General features: G+C 42.3%; 1 protein-coding gene across 5 annotated transcripts in view; it reads left to right on the forward strand.

Moving 5' to 3' along the window:
• TENM4 (teneurin transmembrane protein 4) overlaps positions 1-23,203 on the forward strand; it is a 594,684-nt gene extending 571,481 nt beyond the window's left edge. For all 5 annotated transcript variants that reach the window (XM_058018885.1, XM_058018886.1, XM_058018887.1 and 2 more), the window contains 4 exons: positions 3,077-3,373; positions 4,579-6,193; positions 11,930-12,072; positions 21,500-23,203. In XM_058018885.1, the coding sequence (XP_057874868.1) occupies positions 3,077-3,373; positions 4,579-6,193; positions 11,930-12,072; positions 21,500-22,258 (2,814 nt within the window). In that variant the 3' untranslated portion in view covers positions 22,259-23,203. The remainder of the gene's footprint in view (positions 1-3,076; positions 3,374-4,578; positions 6,194-11,929; positions 12,073-21,499) is intronic.
• Positions 23,204-23,638: the final 435 nt, after the last annotated feature.

Genomic DNA, 23,638 nt, shown 5'->3' on the forward strand with positions numbered 1-23,638 from the left:
GAGCTGCTGGCTCAGTTCTTTTATTTATTTAACCTGGTATGGTAACTCCTGTCATAATTCACTTTTTTTCCCCAAGACCTTGGCAGCAGGTTAGTGGTGGCATCAAGACCTAGTATCCCAGAAATCCCCATAGCTAACATGACCAGAAGGGGATATGGTGCTAACCATTCCTGTTATGCTGACTAATAAAGGTGTTCCAGGATGATCTCCACAATTTCTGCAGGACATTGAGGTCTGGCTATGGCTACTCCAACAGGTTTAGCAGTTTGCTGGGGAAGTTCCTTTGTAGGCAGCCATTCATCACATGGATGTTGTTGGCACCTGGAGTCCTCACTGCAAGAGCATTTGTGCCCTCCTCTGCTGAAGGTTGCCAGGCTGTTTTCATGAAAATCCTCTCCCTTTTTGTACTCTAGTGTTCCCAGGGAGGTCAATGAACATTGTTTAATTATCAGTTAAGCTAAAAGAGTGCCAAAGAAAGCATTGGAGAAATCAGAGATGGTGGTGTCTTTATGCTCTTTTTTCTGCAGAGGAAGCTAAGGGATTGAATAAAGTACTGTGGAACGTGAGTTAGGGGTTAAATTTAGCCTCACACATTTTAAAGGGATGTCAAATCCACTGTGAACTGTGGATTTAAATTTACCCTGTCTTGATCCTGTGCTGATCACAAGCCTTGTCAAACACTCTGAGGGGCAAAACCTTTTTGCAGGAGGTTTTCAGACTCCATTCCAGAATAAGGTCTGGGATGGAGGATGGCACCTTATTTAGCTGCTCACCATAAAACACAGTTATTGGACTGCAGCCTGCAGCCCTGTCAGTTCTTCTGCAGAAAATTCACTTCTATACAAGGCATGCCCTTGAACAAGTATGAAAAAGATTTAGACCCTCTTCAGAGGCTACTGGCAGGGTAGAGTTCACTTTGCTTATCACCTTGAGGGGTTACTGTTTGCATTGCAGCACTTCACAGATGAAAGAAACAGTACATCAAGAGAGCGGAAGAAAACAAATCATTAAAAAATAAAATACAGGAAAAGCAAGATTGGTTCCAACTAGTCACACAGACATTGCTTACCAGAGCATAGGGAGGGTGGAACAATTTATGGCACCAGTCAGAGGACATTTGGACTGAGCTTAAGGAGCTATCGAGGGACCTGCTGTTTGGCCCTTCCAGCCCAGTGAGTGGCACTGCTGCTGACATACATCTCAGGAAGACCTTATTCAGCCTGGATGACTGTTCCAGCCCTAGAAGAGCTCTTCCCAGCTTTCTTGGCAAAGACCTGGAGCAAAAGAAGCTGCAGCTGCCAGGATGGAGCTGCTCTGTGAATATATGAGAGGCAGAGATGCTATTACTTCCTGCTTTTTGCAAGGAATTGCTTCTTGTGTTTCTCTCTCTATAGCAGCAAGCGCCTAGGAGATACCAAATTCCTCTTAGTTACTCATGTGCATCTGTACTTAAGAGTTTTGATACCTTTTTAATTATTTTCTAGCTTCCCTGTTATAGTGGCTGATTTCTTCTCTCCCATTGCACATTTACACTCTATATCACACATATTTAATTAGAGCATTGTCTACCTTTCTACAGAGTTTCTTCCCTGAAGTCATATGTACCTTTTATCCTTGTTATCCATAAATTGAAAATTGTTGTTGCACTTGCCTCTTGCATCATCCTCACACTTACATCATGGCAACAATTCCTTCTCTCTCCAGCTCCTATGATACCTTTTTCTGAATTCTGTCTTTCTGATGTCCCCATTCTCTAGGCTTCCGCATAGATGTCTGCCCATGCAAGACAAAAGCACTGCAGTGATTCAGCCTTTCCCTCTCCTATTCTTCAGGGCTAAGGAACCTCTTTGTTGATTCAACCCCATCCTTTCTCTGCAAGTCCAACCGTACAAAGTCCTACATGTCAAACTAAAATAAGGACCAGCACCATATTCACCACCAAACCATGTCCTCAAGTGCCACATCTGCATGTTTTTGAAGACTTCAGTCAGGAGTGTCAGTGTTACCCAGAGCAGGATAGGGCAGTGTTTTTAACTAAATCTGAAAACTTCATAGCAAGCAGCAGACTCTGGTTTACTGACTGTAGCTGAATAGCTGCAAAGGGAACTGAAAACCAAGTCAGCTTTTTGGAGTCTGAGATTCATCCAAGAAGAACCTATACCCCTCCAGAAGAAAGATGTTCCCTAGCTGAAAGAGGTTTGGAAGTGGTGGGATGGAGAAAGAGCTGTCTTCACTTGCAAGCTCTTACTGGGAATACTGGTTTTCCTCCTTGCTTTCAAACCAGTACCTTGCTCCTGTGGTGATGTGGTTTTGTAAGTCTCCTTGCACACATGACTAAAGATGAGTTGTATTATCAGCTCCTTTTTGTATTGCTGTGCACTGCAATCCCTGAGTAGAAATGTATTCCTGCTCTTGCCTTTGAAGTAAATACCTTTGCTTATCTCGAGTGCCTCTGTATTTCCAAAGATCAGAGTATAATTATGCCACTCTGAATAACCCCAAGACAGTGAAGTTAAAGGTCCAGCTCTTACAGGACAGCTCCTGGTCTTTGTAAGATCTACAGTGGTTAAAGCCTCCACATTTCATCTCAGGAGAAATGCTTAACCTCCAATGCCTGCATTATATTCAGTAAACTCAGAGCAAACCACTGATTTCTGCTATGGTGGCACAACATCCATCTCTTTTCTACAAGTGTTTTCTGATATGCATGAAAGCAAAAGACGCAGTCTTCAAGGTTTGATAAGTAGAATATCTTGGAAATATTCCTTGCAATAAGTTGTCATTCTGTGTTCTGTAGGTCACATCTGCTGTAGCAGTCCTAAATCTAGATTTGAGATATGAGCAATATTCCTTCACTGTGGTGTTTCAAAAGTACCATACTTCTGCCTCTCTCCTCACTGAAGTCAATAAAAGCAATGTTAGGATAACTCTTTGCTTTAAAAATTGTGTCTTATCCAGTAGCAATCAACAGCTGGATACTCTGCAGTGTGGTGTAAAGAGGTACTTGGTGAAACAAGGCTAGTGTTTCTAACTTACACTGTTTCCAGCTTCCTAATTCTCCCTCTTTTTCCTGTAGGTTCACAACAGAAACCTGCTGTCCCTTGACTTTGATCGTGTGACAAGGACTGAGAAAATCTATGATGACCACCGCAAGTTCACGCTCCGCATCCTCTACGACCAGGCAGGGAGGCCCAGTCTCTGGTCACCCAGCAGCAGACTGAATGGGGTCAATGTCACCTATTCCCCAGGAGGACACATTGCAGGGATTCAGAGGGGCACAATGTCAGAAAGGATGGAGTACGATCAGTCTGGCAGAATTACATCCAGAATCTTTGCTGATGGTAAATCATGGAGCTACACCTACTTGGAGAAGGTAAGAATGGTCTTACCGCTCAGAGATGGTGCATTTGAGGCACATGGGTTTTCTCCTTTGACATCAGTACAGCTGCACTCCTTCATCTCAGCTAATTGCTGGTCCTTACGGTCCGGTCCTCCTCTTCTGTCCCACTAAGGTGCACAAAGTGGCTTTCATGCCAGACCACCACAGAGCAGTTGAAAATTGTCAGAGATGTTTTTTTCCCAGTCATGCTGAGAGCATGTGAACAGTGAAGCTTTGACACATGATTTTTTAAGCACAGTCTTGCTTTATTTCATTGACTGCAATATAAAATATGCTCAGATAAAGTCAACAGAGTGAGCAGTAGGAATTTCCAGCCGGATTTTCCATATGAAAACATTGGAAAAACAATGACCTATAGAGTATGACATCCTGCATTCTTCAAGTGGTCCATTTCTACTTACAAAAATACATAATAATTAATAAGTAAGACATTAATTCAGCCATACTTTTAGCACACTTTACAGTGTCTCCCAGGGCCTTCACTCTGTAGGTTAGCATGGAACTTATATTTTCTAGGTATTACCATTCAGCATTACCTGCTCAATTACCCACAGATCCATGTATTATATATGTGGGACTGGAATTTTTTATTCCTGGTTTTTTGAATTTTTTTGTTTCCCTAAAACAGTTTAAGGAAACTGTAGCTGTGCCATATCTTTTTAAAAAGGAAAAAGTATTGACTTACTCCTTGTGTTATACAATCTATGTGGATTGTTTGTTATATGCAAAAAAAAATCCTGGAACAAATAAGTATGCAGGCAGAAGTTTGGAGGAAGAGGATAATAGAAGATGGGTTGACACAATGAATTAATTCATCATTGGAGGGTGTTGGGGGATACTTTTTCAAGCATTGTTTAAGTACCAATCTTATTTAGTTAGCTTTCAAAGTCTATTGGCACTTTGGTAAGACAGTTATAGGGTAGTGATTTAAAAAACTGAGCATTCTGAACTTGGACCTTCCTCACTGCATTAACTGCTTCTTCCACTGACCACTCCTGTTTGAGGATACTTGATGTGCTGTGCACAGCTTCTTACCTTTCACTGTTGAATTCTATGGTTCACAGAGATTTTTCATACTTGCCCTGCTCTTTGGATTGAGGAATCTTCCAAGTCCTGTGAGAGTATAATTTTGCTGGAAAAACAGGGATATAATCTATACTTTTCTTCTTTCCATCCAGTCCATGGTGCTGCTCCTTCACAGCCAGAGACAGTACATCTTTGAGTTTGACAAGAATGACCGGTTGTCCTCGGTGACCATGCCCAACGTTGCCCGTCAGACTTTGGAAACCATTCGTTCCATTGGTTACTACAGGAACATCTACCGGCCACCAGAAGGCAATGCCTCAGTAATTCAGGACTTCACAGAGGATGAGCAGCTCCTCCACACTTTGTACTTGGGCACTGGGAGACGTGTCATCTACAAGTATGGGAAGCTGTCCAAGTTAGCCGAGATGCTCTACGATACCACAAAGATCAGTTTCACGTACGACGAAACTGCGGGCATGCTGAAGACCATAAACCTGCAGAATGAAGGGTTCACCTGCACAATCAGGTACAGACAGATAGGGCCCCTCATTGACCGACAGATTTTCCGCTTCACTGAGGAGGGCATGGTGAATGCACGCTTTGACTACAACTATGACAACAGCTTCCGGGTGACCAGCATGCAAGCGGTCATCAACGAGACACCTTTGCCTATCGATCTCTACAGGTACGATGACGTGTCAGGCAAAACTGAGCAATTCGGTAAATTCGGGGTCATCTACTATGATATCAACCAGATTATCACCACTGCTGTCATGACCCACACTAAACATTTTGATGCCTATGGCAGGATGAAGGAGGTCCAGTATGAAATATTCCGGTCTCTCATGTACTGGATGACTGTGCAGTACGACAACATGGGTAGAGTGGTTAAGAAGGAGCTGAAGGTTGGCCCTTACGCAAACACAACTCGTTACTCATATGAATATGATGCTGATGGCCAGTTGCAGACTGTGTCTATCAATGACAAACCTCTCTGGCGTTACAGCTATGACCTAAATGGAAACCTCCATCTGTTGAGTCCAGGGAATAGTGCCCGCCTTACACCACTCAGGTATGACCTCAGGGATAGGATTACTAGACTGGGGGATGTGCAGTACAAAATGGATGAAGATGGCTTCCTGAAGCAAAGGGGCAATGATATTTTTGAGTACAATTCAGCTGGCCTGCTCATCAAAGCCTACAATAAAGCAAGTGGGTGGAGTGTGAAGTACCGCTATGATGGCCTAGGAAGGAGAGTCTCCAGCAAAACCAACCATGGCCACCACTTGCAGTTCTTCTACGCAGATCTGACCAACCCAACTAAGGTGACCCACTTGTACAACCACTCGAGCTCTGAGATCACCTCCCTGTACTATGACCTCCAGGGCCACCTCTTTGCAATGGAGCTCAGCAGCGGCGATGAATTCTACATAGCCTGCGATAACATTGGCACTCCTTTGGCTGTCTTCAGTGGGACTGGCTTAATGATCAAGCAGATACTGTACACAGCATATGGGGAGATCTATATGGACACTAATCCCAACTTCCAGATCATCATCGGCTACCATGGAGGACTGTATGACCCCCTCACGAAGCTCATCCACATGGGGCGGAGAGACTACGATGTGCTAGCGGGTCGCTGGACAAGTCCGGACCATGATATGTGGAAGCATCTGAGTAGCAATAACATAATGCCTTTCAACTTGTATATGTTCAAAAACAACAACCCCATTAGCAATTCTCAGGATATCAAATGTTACATGACAGGTAAGATATTTAAATTAATAAGCATTTTTTACAAGCTTGCCGTTGGCAAATAGGTGTCATGGTCTAACGCCAGATGGAACTAAGCCCCACACCAGAGCTGCTCAGTCACTCCTCCCAGGTGGGATGGGAAACTGAAGAAGTGAGAAAACCCATAGACAGAAATTAAGACAATTTAATAGGAAAAGCAAAAGCTGCTTGTACAAGAAAAGCAAAGCCAGGAATTCATTCTCTATTTCCCATCAGCAGGCAACCATCCCCAGGACAGCAGAGCTCTATCCCACAAAACAGTGGCTTGGGAAGACAAACCCCATCACTCCAAACGTCCTCTCCTTCCTTCTTCCTCCCCAGCTTTACATGACACCATATGGTCTGGGATATCCTTTGGGTCAGTCAGGGTCAGCTGTCTGGCTGCGTCCCCTCCCAGCTCCTTGTGCACCCCCAGCCCCCTCGCTGGTGGGGTGGGGTGAGGAGCAGAAAAGGCCTTGGCTCTGTGTGGGCACTGCTCAGCAGTAGCAAAACCATCCCTGTGTTACCAACACTTTCCAGAACAAATGCAACACACAGCCCTGCACCAGCTACTATAAAGAAATTTATCCTCACCAAAACCAGTACAATAGGTAATTCCTCTCTCAGTGCCCTGATCACCATAAGGTTTTCCATTCTTTAATTAATGGACATAAGTTTTAGATTGCCATTGGACCCCCATGTAAGGGGCATGTTTAATTCATTAGCGTAAATGGAGATTGTAATTACCAAACCTGTTTCCTTTCTCTTCTTAGGTTTTGTTCTTTTTATTTTGCTTAGAGTTTTTTATCCCCTCAGATATCTGAAGTTTAGCTGCCAATTAATGTCCTGATAACCTTTCTCTTTTTAGAGGGGCATCTCTGTTTATGCAGTTTGCCTAGAGATTTGTTTGCAACTAAACAAATGGCATACAGAATTGTTTCAACAGAATGGCAAAGCAATTCAAACATTTCATTACAGTCAGCCATTTCAGAGTGTCTACATGACTACTACACCACTAGCTATGTAGCCCAAAGTTAATCGGCCTTGCAGGGTCAACAGTGTCTACAAAAAGTCAAGAAAATAAGGTACTTTAGACTTAGAGGACAGATTTTGGCCCACAGCTACCCCAAAGCTTGATGCAATCTCTGAACTACTTCCCCTGAAACTTTGTAAAATTGCTGTAATATGAGCTCTGGGGTATTTTTACACAAAATCCTTTTGTATGTTAAATGGCCTTCCTATATACATAGAATCATAGAATCATTTTGTTTGGAAAAGACCCTAAGATTATAAAGTCCGGTTATTAACCCAGCACTACCACATCCACCACTAAACTGTCCCTAAGTGCTTCAACTACATGTCTTTTAAATCCCTTCTCAGATGGTGTCTCCACCACTGCCCTGGGCAGCCTCTTCCAGACCTTGACAACCCATTTTGTGAAGAAATGTTTCCTAAAATCCAATCTAAACCTGCCCTGGTGTAACTTGAGGTTGTTTCCTCTTCCTTGTTACCTGGGAGAACAGAGCAGTCCCCACCATATACTGCAGCCTTGTTTCAGGCAGTTGTAGAGAGCAATAAGGTCCCTCCTGAGCCTCCTTTTCTCCAGGCTAAGCACCCCCAGCTTGCTCAGCTGCTCCTCATCAGACATGTACTTCAGACCCTTCCTCAGCTCCACTGCCCTTCTCTGGACACGCTCCAGCACCTCCATTTCCTTCTTGTACTGAGGGGCCCAAAACTGAACAGGATTGAAGGTGTGCCTCACCAGTGCCCTGTACAGGGGGACAGTCAATTCCCTGGTCATGCTGGCCACGCTATTGCTGGTACTGCCCAGGATGGCACTGTCCTTCTTGGCCATCTGATTACACTTGAATGTTTGCTGCCATCCCCTGCCTGTACTGAGATGGCAACCTGAAGGACCTCACTAGCAAATTGTCCCTCTACCATTGGTGTGCTGCCCCCAGTTTAATCTCCAGTCAGCTTTGTTTTATCCCCTTTCTCTAGTCTCAAACCTAGTTTCATACTGTGTGCAACAGTGGTAGCAATGAGGAGAGTTTGAGAAGACTTTTTGGTGGCACTCTTTTCTAGATACTTCCCATTGAAAAGCCAAGTGCCACAATCACACATCAAATGTGCATACTTCTTAAGGAGATAGAAATTTTTAAATTCTCCTGCTGCATCTATCACAACCTTCCCAAATTCAACAATAATTGCATTCCCCTGAGTTACAAGATCTGCTTAATAGCAAATAAATGTTACAAAGTAAAAATCTTGGGTTATCTATCCTACTTGTTTTTCTAGCCATTAGGATTTGTGCTTTCAGGTTCTTCTGCAATAATCATAAGGATTAGATCATGGGGTTTTTTTCATGAAAAGTTGTTTTCTCCAGAGCTGAGAAGATGATGCCATGAGGGAAGTAAATATGTCAAAAATGCAGGCTAAGATCCTGTATGTTGCTATCACTCTGATAATAAAGGCTGGAAGGGAATACCTCAGGATAACTTTTCCTATCAGAAAATGCTTATTTGTCAAACTGAATTTGTTTATGGGGGAGGGTTGAGCTTGAGAGATTTCTCAGGAGAAGCATAAACAGCTATCAAAATTGTCTAAATGACAAATTCCAGAATGTCCTTAAACAAAAATGGATTTTGGATTTTCAGCTTTCTCAAGTTAAGTGTAAACTAGTGATTGAAAACCGGAAAAGACAAATAAGGAATCAAAATCAACATGGAGTTTAATTTAGAAGTTAATTGGAAATTTTTGGTCTGAACAGATCTAGTTTTTGAATTGTTGCTTTGTGGCATATTGACAGATTTTTGTTTTCCTGCTCAAGTTAAGGAAGGACAGAATATTTTTTTCTAGCCCTGTGTTAGAACAGGTGCACAGCTTCCCACACAACTCTGACAGTAAAATCAAGATGTCAAAAACTGATACACTAATATTTTATATGCAGCAAATATTTTTTTTCCGCAGCCTTATAAGTTCTATTTTTAGTTTTTCAAGAATACAGAGCACAAATACATTTTTCAAGTTTCTCCTCCCCCAGTGCATAGAAGAATCAGGCCATGCTATGGGATGAGTGCTGTGACATGAGGCTGCTGCACCAGCACTTTTTTGCTCAGGCTTCCAGGCACCTTGTGGACAGGACCCATGATAAGACTGTCCTTGTCATCACAACCAAATCTGCCCAGATCTGGACACAGGGAACACCTCTCTGTCCCTGCATTCCCACACTGGGACCTGTTTGTCCTTAGGGGAGCTCAGTGCCCAGGACATGGGTGACCAGCACATGCTTTGGTCCACAATGATGAGGTCTCTGAGCTTAAAGAAATTGAAGGTATGTGGAGGGGAGAGCAGGAGAAGCAGGTATTTATATTTTTCAAGGCCCATTGTTAAACATGAATATTTTAGTGATTGTACACTTCATGGCACAGAGCTTTGCTGCCAGCTTCAGCAATCCTGATGGATTGAACTGACATTTCCATTACATGTGTCTGCATTAAGCACTCTTTTTCTTTGCCCTCAAATGAATTTACTGTGAAATGTGTTGGCAGGGTTACTGTAGCTGAAAAAAACCTCTGTGATGTGAAATGTACTTTTCTGTCAAAAAAGTTGTCACTGCCTCCTGGCAAATTAGTATTTTCCCCTCTGTTTTCTCAGCTCCATACCTTCCTCTCATGGTTTCAGGTTGTTTGTTTTGGTGGTTTTTTGTTCTGGGTATTCCAACACCTCTCCCAAAAAAGAACAAACTCCTGTTGCAAATGCTTTGGAAGTCAGTTTTCTGGGAAGTATTAAAAAAAAACCTGTATTGGATATTTCCAGACATGTTACATATTTTTCAACAGTTCAGCATCCATGCTCTGTATTCTTTCTAGCATTTTTGAAGTGCTTGGGAAATTATTCCTGCACCAATGCTGACCTTCACTGTTTTACTTTGTTCTCCTGACCACCTGGTCCACAATATGTACATCAAAGCTCTTCATTTGAGATAAGAAGGATTTGGAGGCAGGCTGTCTTAGCACTAGGCAACAAAATAATCAAATGAGCCTTTTCATTTCTCTCATACCCCCCTAGCCTCTCTGTTTCAAAGACACTCCAAAAACAATCTGTACATTGAGTGAACAGAAGTGTTTTTATTACAGAAATCCTCCCTCTTCCACATGGATTGTCGCAAGGGCTTTTTGGACATCTGCCCAATCGCAACATTTTGGCCTGTAGGAAAACAAGCAACAGATAGTGTGTTTGTTTGGCTCCTCATTCTCCAGTCATCTGGAACGGCATTTTTTGCCACTTGCATCCATAATTTCTTTTCCAACCAGTTCTTCAAAACATTAATTTAGGCTCATGGGAATAAAGAAAAAATATTCAAAGATGCATATTTTATTATTTAATTTTTTTTCTGTCTTCAGATGGTTTCAACAACACTTATTGAGCTTAGCAAAATGAAAGTCAAGCCTTTGCACTTCCAGCTTGAAGCAGAGCAATCACCAAGAAAAATTCCAGTTACATCCAGACACTTAAGACTCCTGGGAGCTAATATTAGTTAAACTTCCCCTTCATACATTTTTTTGCCTTGCAATTGCTATCATGTGCCAAATCCACACCATATTGCTCAGGGATTGTAGCAGGTGTGTCCTCTGGAGCTAAATGAAGGCTCATCAAATGCTCTGAAGTGAGGGAGGGAGTGATGCTAATCCCAAGCAGATCTAGGAGTTACCTAACCTCATAATTTTTTCCTCCAGCAGATTAACTTTTGCCTGCTATTCCTAATAGCTGTGCAAACAAAAATCAAGGAAGACTTTAAAATATACTGGCAAGTAAATGCAGGAATGATGTCCCAAATGGCTGGTTTTCCATCACATTCTCTTTTGTGCTAGTGGTCCCTCTTCTGTATAAGACAATAATTTATCACTGGTAGCCACTAGTTTTCTCACCATTCATGGACTTTTTTAAAGGTGTTTATAAAAAGTACCCAAGCAAAATACCTCTCGTGTCTGTACACTTATTTTCACTATAATGTACCTTGCAGGTAGTATGAAGTCTAATTATAAATACCACTGTAAAAGATGATGTGACTTTACACTGGTTTAATACTCAAACTGCAGCTTCTTATGAAAGATGCCAGGAAACTCTGGACTGAGGTGGAAATCCATGGAAAAAGCAGTGTATATGTCCAGAGCCTCTTCTGTGGGCACCAGCTAAATGCCTGAGCTGTCCATCCTGGATATCCTGGTATTCTGGTACATAGCTCTAAATTTAGTCTTCAGCCTACAGGCCCTTTGAGAGTCCTCAGGGATAGAAGTATTGGGGCTGAGGTGTTCCGAGATGACTGTAAGAGTGGATAACACTACCCACTTGGCTGGAGCATCTCAGCCTCCAGGTGTGTTGCTGTTGCTGTACTTCTGCACACCTTCAAACAGTGCTTGGTTTCTGCTGATGAAGGGCAGACATGAAGCTGGCTTTGATTTGGGCCATTTGCTCACTGCCAACGTTTCTGTTTCAGAGCTGGGAAAGAACAGGATTTGGCTCTGGCTGGAGGTGGAAAGGCCAGATTTTGGCACATGGCTCATTGTAGGACCATTAAGATTTCTGCTTTTCACACAAAGCAGAAGCTCATCATTTTGTCCAGACTGCTGCAGTGCCAGCCACTGTGGCATCCGCCTGTGGGCCCTCTCCTGGGCAATCCTGCTTGAGAGATCAGATAATCTTATTTATGTTTCTCTTCCCTTGCAGATGTCAACAGTTGGCTGCTCACCTTTGGGTTCCAGCTGCACAATGTCATCCCCGGCTACCCCAAGCCAGACATGGATGCCATGGAGCCATCCTATGAGCTAATCCACACACAGATGAAAACCCAAGAATGGGACAATAGCAAGGTGATTCATGTAACTCCATACTGTATCTCATGCCCTTATCAGCAAACCACCCATTTGCAATGTTGGTTGAAAAAGCTCTACCAGCATGTTGTGAGAGGAAGAGCAAGTCAAACCCCATTCCAGTATTGAAATCTGACCAAATAATCACATATTAAGTTCCCTAATGTAATGGGGCTTTTTCCTGTGATATTTTCTGGTGGTTGCTCAGTGAAGTGGTGTGTTACTGTTTCTTTCTTTCATTGTCACATATTGCAGGCTAAATTCAAGGCCTTTGTACCCAGGATTTTTAGAAGTTAAAAAAAAGTGAATCTTGATAGAGAATTGGTTTATAAAGTTTGGGGGGTTTTGTTCTAGAAACCTATTCATTTTGGTTTAAAATATCTTAAACAAGAAGTCACACTACTTGCATAGGAAGTTCTTTTGTATTGCAGAGAGTCTTTCCAGAAAGAATTTTTTTATTATATTAAACTTTCATTTTACCTGACCAGGTTAAATCCCATGTAACTGTGTCCTGCTTTTAAAAACAGGCTTGTTTCCCAAGGCATTTTGGTAGATGCTGGTGCAAAATTCAGTGATAAAATTGGCAATAAAAAGGCTTTTACAGCCTAATCATTTCCCCATCTTCCTATTGGTACTTACTCAACTGAAAGACAGAGGCAGCACTGTTAAAAGTTAGAACACAGGGTCAGGATTAGAGAGCCCTAGGTTAAGTCCCAGCCCTACTGCTTATCAGTGTATGACCTTGAAAGTCACTTACCTCTCAGGATTCTCTTCCATTTCATAGCCTGATTGTATTCTGGGGAGGCTTTCATCTGTTTAGTCTGAATCCTCTTTAGTCTGAACTCCCACTTGCTGTTGCTGGTTGTTTGAACATTGCAAGAGCAGTGAGGCACCAACATGACTGGGGAGATCAGGACATGCTCTCCACATTTCTGCTAATAATATGATAACAGTAGGCAATGGAATTGATTCCATCTGCCCTCCTAGCCTCTCTACCTATGGCTTCACTGAAATCTTGATGACCTGCTGCAAGATTCTTGAGGTATGCATCTTAAACCAGGAGGTCACGTTTCCTGAACCACAAAAGGTATCAGTCAAAGGTACAAACAAATTACTGTAGATTGATAGTAGTCAAATGTCAGTCCATCATTGGTACTCAGCCTCACAGCCGTGCTGAAGACAAGTTAAAATGCACCAGCTTCAACTTCAACAAGAAATTTATTTGAAGTGTCACTTAATAATATTGGTGGAACTAAAAAAATTACCATCGCTGGGTTGATGCTTGAAAACTTTTACAGTGCAGGAACTCAGTTGTGGTTTGGAGCACAGAGACTCCCTTTTTGTATCTTATTTCCTTGGATTAAACAATAACATGCTAATGGAAGTTATCTCTCTAATGAGAGAGACCCTCAGGATTTTTTCTCCCCTCTGCTGGGAGACAGTCTCCCTGGGCAAAGCTGTACAGGAGTAGGCAAAAAGGGAAGACTCACCCAGAGACTACACAGAAGACCATCTCTGTACTGTTATGTGCTGTAGATAATAACTCTCACAGAACCACCACAGAAATTATTATTATTGGTAATATTATATTATTGTTTTATCATTATTTCATTATGTGTATTATAGTATGTAATATATATATAACTTTTTCATGTGTATTATACTATCATTATTTGACTTATTGAATAGCCAAGTAACTTGAGTGACAGCTTGAGGTGATGACTGACCCTTGTTCGTACAGGCAGATGAACTGGAAATAAAATCAAGGAGAACCCTCCCTTCTGTCCACCTATTTTAGGTGAATCTGCTTTAATGAGCAATAAGAAGAAAAGGAAATCTCCATGGCCCACACAGATTTTTAAAAGCCAGAAGTTGCAGTGAGGGCTATGCAGGGCCCTGCTCATTAAAAGAGGGCTTTATACAGCTGTCATGCTTCCAGATGAGTCCCTTTGCACTCAGATGTTGAAAATGGAATTTAACCATTGCAGGCTGTTTCATATTCTTCCCCTGTTATGACAGCCACAAAACATGAGCATTTTTATTTCAGTCTACAGTTGCAGGATCGTGCTGTGAGAGCGAGGGTTCCTCAACGCTGTAGAGCAGGATTTCCTTGCTTTCTGTTGCACCCAGCATATTGTAGGCAGGCATACATTTGCATATTCCAAATTCATTCACATATGATGCCTGAATATATGATCCATTTTCTCCTACGCCTATCCATGCATCCAACACTGATGCTTCCATGAAGTTCTGTTCACTCCCAACCCTTCGAGGCATCAATACACACTCCCAAACACAGTCCAGTCCTCCTTGTCACTGGTTGTCTCTGTATTTATTGGTGAAGCATGTAGAAGAAAATAAAAACTTTTGAAAATTTCACATAGGAAGTGACAAAATTAAACCAAGGTAAATGAAAGCACAGGAAACATTTTCAGTTAATAAGACTGATCAAACTGTAAAATGGTATTGCAGAGCATACAGAGTAAGCTCTACATCTTTTATCATTTAAAAGTAGCCGGGACAAGGCATTGATCACTGAATGATGTACCACAACTTTCTCATCTCCATGTCTTCTGATTCCTAATTTCTCTGGGTCACTTACCTCCTTGTGATAGACAAAAGTATATTTGAGCTACTCCACTAGCATTGCTGATAAAAGTTGGCCCAGCAGAATAAGTCTGTTCTTTTATCAGAGAGAAACAACTAGCAGGAGCACAATAACAATGCAACTAACACCCATAAATGGCTGCTTCATCCCTCTTCAGAGTGCATAACCAGAGGGCTCTAGCATCTCCTTCCAAAACATTTTTGGTATTCGCCTTGCCAGTCTGGAAGACAGGAGAGATAATTCTGACTTTGAGCATCCGCCACCTCAGAAACAGCCAGCATGTCATAAGCCTTGCACTAACCCCCTAAAGCTCTGAAGTGACATTTAAAATCCAATACTCCATTGTGCAGCACTTCCCCCTCCTCCCCACGACTGTGAAGCTGTCACTAAATTGTTTGTTGAACAAGTTCAGTGTTATTGGCCACTGGGGGACTCTGGGTGACCTCTGGCATATTGTGGAACTGCGGCACCTGAATCCAATTTCTCTTCTGTTTTTTTGTTGGTTGTTTTTTTTTTTCTCCCCTTCCTTGTTTTGTCTAGTTGAGCTGTCAGGTAATTGTTGGAGCCAGAACAACTCTGTTTCCAGGGAGGGGTGTTTTGGAGTCAGCACTTGTATCATTATCTACATCCTGTTATAACTACCATTCTCTCCATCCCATGGGCACTGTCTCCAGGAAGGGTCCTGTTTTCTGCAGTGCCTGTTACAGGCTTTGCTGGAGAAGTAGTTTTTGGCATCCCCTCTGGAGCAGCATTTTAAAGGCAAGGGCTGCTCTGGGATGCTCAGCCAGGACGTGAGCTATAAGGCTGTGCTTTCTGGCAGAGCTTCTTCCAAGGACAGTCTGTTTCAGGGATTGGCTCTGCCAGTGTTCATCATTCAGGGAAGGTATTCTGACATTGCAGTTGCTTTGGCCTGGGCTTGGACTGCCACACTGTCTGCATGTCTGTCCATCAGCTCCCAGTTATGTTTTACAAATGCAGTGGTCAGTTTTCGAAGAATCCAATGCAGGGAAAAGAGTTGAAGTCTCAAAAACATTAAGCTCTTGGGGCTTTATGAAAATAGATGAGAAATCTATAAAGTGATGAGCAAGAGGAAGAGGCAAATCCTCTTACTTCTCCACACTTGAAATCTGCTTAATGAACTCAACCTCGTTATCCCCATACAGTCATATGCAGTGGTGGGGTAGAGACCTGCCCTCTAAGCCCGAGTTAGTGCTCCTGTTTGGCTCATTCCCAGCCAGCCAGCATCCAGAGCACTGGCCTTGATGGCCCACGGCTCACCTCTGCTGCCCCACACGTCACCTCTTGGAAACCCAAGAGCCCGCAGTGCAGCCATGCTGGTGGGCACATCCAAACAGAGACTTGTCTCCAGGTTATGGCCACATGGAATATAGGGAGGAGCTGATGGCTGAACAATGGCTTTGTTAACAGAGAGCTACAAGGTAAATAAAAAGAGGGCTTATAAAAAAGAGGGAGAGCAACTTTTTGCACTGGCAAATAGGGATAGGTCAAAGGGGAACAGTTTTTAATTAAAACAGTAGAGGTATAGATTAGATGTTAGGAAAAATTCTGTACCCAGAGAGCAGTGAGGCACTGGCACAGGTTGCCCAGACAAGTTGTGGATACCCCATCCCTGAGATTGTTCAAGGCCAGGTTGGATGGGGCTTTGGGCAGCCTGGTCTAGTGGGAGCATCCTGGTGGGAGGGTTAGAAGAAGATCATCTTTTAGGTCCCTTACAGACCAAGCCTTTCTGTGATTCTGTGATAGATAGGAAGGAGTTAAAAATGAATCATATATCAGAGAAATAACTTCCAAACCTATTGGAAAAAGTGGCTTTCTGCATTGTAAGCCATATGGTGGTAAGAGAAACACCTATCTGTCTATAATGGCACAAGGATAGAAAGAAACTTGGAAACATGTTCACGTATTTCACATCTTGGATCCTTGATGGGAAATTAAAGCTTTCAGTCTCACACTGGAAGGCGGTATTTAAAAACAACAGATGATAGGATCTGGCAATGGTATTTCAAATCCTCAAGAGGTGCTGGTAAAATGCAAGAGGCTATTCAGAGATCCTGGTAATGTGCTGCTCTCCTGAGCTTTGTGCAGCAGAGAACAAATGATGAAGGTCGTTCTCTTCTCTCCAAAGGGTTGTTACTAGATAAAGTGAAATGTCACCTAAGGACATCTGATTAAAAAAGACTGTGAGAAAAAACAAATCCAGCATATTTGTCACTCACATCGAGCAACAAATATTGAAATAAAATAGCGATAAATTCCCTTCTTTCGTCTGTAAAACCGGTTTATAGATGCCTTGGTTTACAGTTGCTAAAAGCAGTAGCAATTTTTAGAGAATAGCACATGCCACTGCAGCTTTGGATGGAAATTTTTTGTTTCTTTTCCTTGCCAGTTCATTGAAATGAGTTCTAAGATTGAACAGAAATGGTAATTTTAAAGTCAGGGATACATTGCTTCTTTGAACTACTACAATCTGTTTGCCTCCACCCTCTTTATATTCACAGCACAGCATACACGCTGGCTGTGCTCTGGTTTGCTTGAATTTGTTGGTTGGGGTTTTTTTTCTGTTGGATGTGTTTGCTTTTCCTTTTAACAGAATGCTGTTCCCAAATACATTCTTTTATCAAAGAAATGCACTCAAAAAGTCATTTCAAAGTCATCCTGGGCTTGTTTTCAAGGTAACAGAGATGCATTTGGTTATTGAATTTGTTGATAGCTAATAGTTAAGTTTGAGCAACCTGGTGTAGTGGAAGTTGCCCCAGCCTGTGGCAGGAGGTTTGGAAGTAGATGGTCTTTAAGGTTCCTTCCAGCCCAAACCAGTCTGTGATTTTAAGTGATGGTGAATGTTCAGCATTACAGCTTTACACATCTCATTTCCTACTTCCTTATGTGAAAAAAAGGTGGGGAGAGCCCAGAAGTAACCAGTCCTCAATAGAAAACCCTTTTTTGATTGTGCTCTTGTTCTTGATTAAGACACCTGAAGGTAGGTCTCTGCCTGTGAATTTTGATATTATGGTGGTGTCCGGATCCACTGGTTTGTTGGGGCAACCTAATTTGGAGACATCAATAGAGGATCTTTACCTAATAATTTGCTCATAATCGAGAACATACTGGAGTTCCTGCAGCTCATCAAGAATAAGGTGATGAAGACAAAATTGAAGGGGAACAGGGGCAATTTCTGATGGGAATTATTCGTCCATGCCCAGTACTGCCTGACCTCCCCGAGCTCCCTTCTCCAAGGTGATAATCAGTAGATGGTGCAATTAATTCCAGGGACTCTTTATCACTCCCCTGCTGGTAAACAAGGTGATGTATATGTATATGGTGATACATAAGTGATCACAGGACATAGCAGTGTAGCCAGAAGACCTGATTTACATCCTTGAGTGAGCAGTGATTTGGTATGAGTGCTGAGAGATGCCTTTTCCCATCACTGGTAAATGTTGCTGAGGCAAGTTGGAAAGGCAGCATGACATACAAAGTGGCTAAGGGACCACCTGGAGTCAACCCATATGAGATACACCTGAGAAGAACTCTCCATTTCAACTTCTTTGAAGAGGAAGTAGCTAATTACCAAGGCTATGCAGTGTGCACTTGTTTAGAACAGTAAGTGTTTTATGAAGCCTAGAAGACTAATTGTTCCATGTCCATCATCACTGACATCTACATTAATTACGTCCATTTTTTGCATAATTAGAGCACTTGTGCAATTGGCAGAGAAGCTGGGCTCGGCTCCCTACCAGTCTGTTAATTATATTGCTCTCTAGGGGACGTGTGAGATGCCCCACAGGCAGGATGGAGAAAACCAGAAAGAGCTCCTTTTTCATAGGAAACTGGTTCCTGCTCCACCTGCTATGCTGTCAATCAAAAAGGGAAACAGAGAAGGTACACCAGCCTGCTCAGCACTTTGAACAAAAGTAATTTCTGGGAATTTTAATGTTTTACAACCTAAAATGTGCTTTTGAAGTTGTATTCCTCTATTCCCTTATAGATTTCCCTTTTAACAGTCAAAACTGCTCATAACTTCTTAGTAAGTGGCAATGTGGCAATGCTCAATCCCTTTTTTTTTTTTTTTTAATACTTTATGACTCTTCCCTGGAAATGGCTGCTGGAATTTATAAAGTTAGAAAGTTTTTAAGAAATGGTTAAAAAAAAAGTATAGGCCTCAGAGTGATTTTATGCCTTAGAATGCCGCCAGAAGGGTTTCAGCAGATATATTTTTACCCCAATTAGCTTCAGCAGTGGCATTGAGACAATTAGATTGAGTTAGATGCTGGCTGAGCAAACAAGCTAATGCCACATCCTCTGCAATCAGTGATATGTTAACCAATTTTGATAGTATTAGACATGCTGCTCTTCAAAACAGAGCAGCCATTGATTTTCTTTTACTAGCACAAAAGCATAGTTGTAAAGAATTTGAAAGATTGTGTTGTATGAATTTGTCTGATCATTCTGAATCCATTCACAAAAGCATTCAAAAATTGAAGAATCTGACAGCCCAAATTAAAGAAGATAGAAGTTCCTAGCTAAATTATTGGTTTCAAAATTAGAGTTTTGCACCTTAGCTAAAGCAACTTTGCAAGATAAGTCTTTACGTATTAAGTGTTCTAATACTAATATTGATAGTAGTACCTTGTATACTTTGTTGTGTTTAGCGAATGATGAACAAGTCCGAGAAGTTTTTGTCATACAGGCAAGAGAGTTAAGAAGTAGAAGCACAGAGAGTGTTCGAAATCTCACGAAAGCAGTAGACGAAAGTATAAACGTGAACGAAAGTTTTGAATGAAGGCCTTGGAATTGACCAGAGTTTTTCGAACAATGACTTGTGACTGTTGCCAAACGTGATTCATATCTCTTTCAAAGATTGAGCCTTCACAGCATTAAGTTGCTGTGCCATAATATAGCAATGCTTCAGTTTAGTGCAAATAAGTCTCCAACAGATAATAAGCAGAAATTTTGCAATAGAGCTATGAAACGCAAGTAGCAAGCGACAAGAAAATAAAAGCTTCTAAGTCAAACAGAGAGGGGGAAATGCTGGAATCCATAAAGTTAGAAAGTTTTTAAGAAATGGTTAAAAAGAAAGTATAGGCCTCAGGTTGAAGTTTTGTTAGCATTGCAGATACAGCAGAAAAGTTTCCCAAGCAAGCAGAAAGTTTCCCAAGCAGTAGAGCATGCGTGACAAATAACAATAGGCCTCTGTAGAATTGGCTTTAAGATGGCAACAAAGTTATTTAATGTATATCTTTAGAAGGTTAGCATGAATAGAGCTCTGTTCTTTGTCTCTTATGAACCAGTCTTTGTTTTAACTACCATTACGTGTGTTTTATAAGATTGGATAGAATGCTTGTCAATATGTGTTGTTCTATGTATGATTGGCTGAAATCTAGACTTGAGATGGTTTTATGTCATTCTGTATCACCCCACCTTCTCTGGGCATTCTCTGTGGATCAGCAAGCTGTTAACATCATGTCTCCATTGAATGTCTTGAGACTGATGTGCTGGAAATAAAAGCAAAAAGCTCTTCACTGGTCTAGTTTTGTCCAGTGTTGTCCATATTTGGACGTAACTGCCACAGCAAGTGGATTCCTTTTTTAAAATGTGGGTTCCTGACACAATTGGACCTCTATCTACCCTTTGACCCCATAATGGCCACCATGGAAATTAGGTTTTATTTCACTTCCCTTGTTATATTACAACTCTTGTGTGAGAGGTCCACACTAAAATGCCTGCATCATCTGAATTGTCTTCTTGCACCCAGGATGTGAATCTCTAGTTCATGGACAGTTTAGGGCAATATCCTTCATGGGTGTTTAATTTCCTCGAAATAATTGGAATGGAGTAAACTTTGTAGCCTATTTTTAATCCTGTGTGTCATTACATTATTGAACTGAGCCGTTGGCAGTGCCAGGAGAGTTTTGTCATAGAATCCTCTTGCTTTTGTGAAATTTGAGCAAATAATTGTTCGTGAACAGGAGTCTGTAAGTCAGCACTGCCATGAATTGATGGGAGCATTTCCAGAACATTCTGCAGTAATGATGAGCTGCTGACTCACTGTGTGCTTGCTCCATTATACCCTAACAGCAAAAGTGCCTTTGTATTGCACTGGACTGCAAATGATCTGGGCTGTTGTCTCTCAATTTTTGCTTCAAAATAAGCTAAAACTTGAGCATCAGGTGTGGTTGGCTTTAACTCAGGGAGCCTTGCAAATTGTAGGGGGTTTCCAGGAAATAAGTTTTAGATATAATGCCTTCCTTGAGTTTTGAACAACCTGCTTTAGGCAGGCTGAAATGGAATATCAAGAGGTTATGGCCACTCTGAGGGTCATACAGGTCATGCGGGGCAAGGAGCACAAGGAGTTACAATGTGGAGTTAAAATAGAAGAAACTTTTAGAAATACTTCCACGTTTCACAGAAAAGCTGAAAGCATTTGGTAAAGCATCATGGCCACAAGACAAATTGTTTCTTATATGCAGAAGAACACTGAAACACAACCTAATTATGCATCCAAACTCAACGCCCACACCACTGAGGCAAAAAAATAATTTTCTACCTTTACATCCTTCAGTCTGTGAGATTTAATACAGTTCAGGTTTCAGAAACAATGAGCATTAGGAGGGGACAACATTTCTCTCCCATGAAAGGGAATTAAAATTTTGAAAAAATGTGATAAGGGGGAAAAAATAATGGAGCTCTTCATTACATGTCTCCAGTATGTTCTCCTGCTCTCCAGCATCCTAATAATGCTTTTGGGTCATCAGATTTCTCTTTCTAATATGTCATTCTCTTCTTTCTCTCCCTGCTCAGTCCATTTTGGGGGTCCAGTGTGAAGTGCAGAAGCAGCTGAAGGCTTTTGTCACCCTGGAGCGCTTTGAACAGATCTACAGCTCCAGCATCGCTGGATGCCGGCACGTCAAGAAGAACAAGAACTTTGCTTCTGGAGGCTCCATCTTTGGCAAGGGCGTCAAGTTCGCCATGAAAGACGGGCGCGTGGCCACGGACATCATCAGCGTGGCCAATGAGGATGGACGGAGGATCGCAGCCATCCTGAACAATGCCCACTACCTGGAGAACTTGCACTTCACCATCGACGGGGTGGACACACACTATTTCATCAAGCAGGGGCCGTCGGAGGGCGACCTGTCCATCCTGGGCCTCAGCGGCGGGCGGAGGACCCTGGAGAACGGCGTGAATGTGACAGTGTCCCAGATCAACACAGTGCTGAGTGGGAGGACTAGACGCTACACGGACATCCAGCTCCAGTACGGTGCACTGTGTCTAAACACGCGCTACGGGACCACCTTGGACGAGGAGAAGGCACGCGTCCTGGAGCTGGCCCGACAGCGCGCCGTCACCCAAGCTTGGTCCCGGGAACAGCAGAGACTGCGGGATGGGGAGGAGGGTATTCGCTCGTGGACAGAAGGGGAGAAGCAACAAGTGCTAAACACGGGCCGGGTACAGGGCTACGATGGCTATTTTGTGATCTCAGTGGAGCAGTACCCTGAACTCTCAGACAGCGCCAACAACATCCACTTCATGAGACAGAGCGAAATGGGCAGAAGGTGACAGAGAGGGTCAATGCGGTGACTTCTTGCCAAAGACAGCTACTCTTTTGTGGCCACTTACCTGACTGTGTTGTACTCAATCCTTTTTCTAAACTGAACAAGGTGGGGTGGGAGGAAAATAGAAAGAGAAGGAATAATACGGTTGCACTGTAACTCATGCAACATACTTTTTTCCTGCTTTAATTTGGCCTTCATGCGTTTTTTGCAATGAACAAAAGGTATATTTTGCCGTAGTGTGATCACAGTGAAATTTACTGTCTCTTGTCCTTTTTTCTGTTTGTTTGTTTTGGGTTTTTTTGTTTCTTTTCCCCCTCTTTGTGAGGAATTTGAAGTGGGGAGTCGTCAACGTAAGTCCTTAGGTGTAAGTGCGAAATGGGTGTCTGTGCTAACTTGTGTCATCCTAACCCTTTCTGATTTGGGGCAGGGACATAGCCTTCCACCTGGAGCAGGGGGAGCCCACGGCATGCCAGAGAGCTCTTCCCAGAAAGAAAGGAGATGGAAGACAACGCTGAGTCTGATACTCTGAAAGTGACCGTCCAAATCATGTGCCTCAAAAGGGACCTTACAAGTAGTTTTCACGTTTCACTTGGGACATAAAGTGTTTCTTTGGGGGCTCCTGCTGAGCAGAAGTAGATTATAGAGGCAAAGGAACTGATTATATTACCTTGCAAGATGATTCTCTTCCTTCCTGAACTGGAATAAAAAAAGAGAAAAAATTGGTCTTTTTTCATTATGAGAGTAGATACTTTTTGGGGTTTTTTGTGTGTGCGCAAATCCTGGTTTTAGTTAAATAACCTAGCAAAAGCCAAGAAAAGGGACTCCTGCTCTATTGAGAAAAGCTAAAATAAATCCTCTCTCATACGTAGAGCTGTTCTATAGGTGGATTTAATGCACCCATGTTGTACATTTGCTAATGGCATAACTTCATTAAATGTATAGTGTTTCAGTACATGAGGCTACGTGTTTAACAGTCCACTGTGCTGTATCTGATAAAACCAGTTAATTTCTAGGAAGCTGATTTGAATTTAAAAGTAGTTATAGTATCCCAGTGACATACCACTGAAAATTAGAGCCAAACCCTGCTTTTCCTGATTCTGGAGCTTGTATTTATTGGCTGGGAAATGCAGTTTGGAGTAGCATGCTGGCAAGTCGTTTATGACTATGGCAGATAAATGTCTCCTGGGGACTTTGGCAGCAGGGATTTTAAAATGTTTAATAAGTAGCAACAGCTTGTGTGTGGTGGGACAAGAAGGAGAATATGAAATCAACCCTCTCACTGTTTCTTACATGAGCTCAAATTTAATGGAGAGCCCACTTGACTGTTAGCAGTGACGAGGGGGAGGTTCAGTGGAAATGCCCACTACAGAGAGGACCAAGTGCT

The sequence above is a fragment of the Melospiza georgiana genome, chromosome 2 (genome assembly GCF_028018845.1).
Source record: "Melospiza georgiana isolate bMelGeo1 chromosome 2, bMelGeo1.pri, whole genome shotgun sequence".
NCBI lineage: Eukaryota > Metazoa > Chordata > Aves > Passeriformes > Passerellidae > Melospiza > Melospiza georgiana.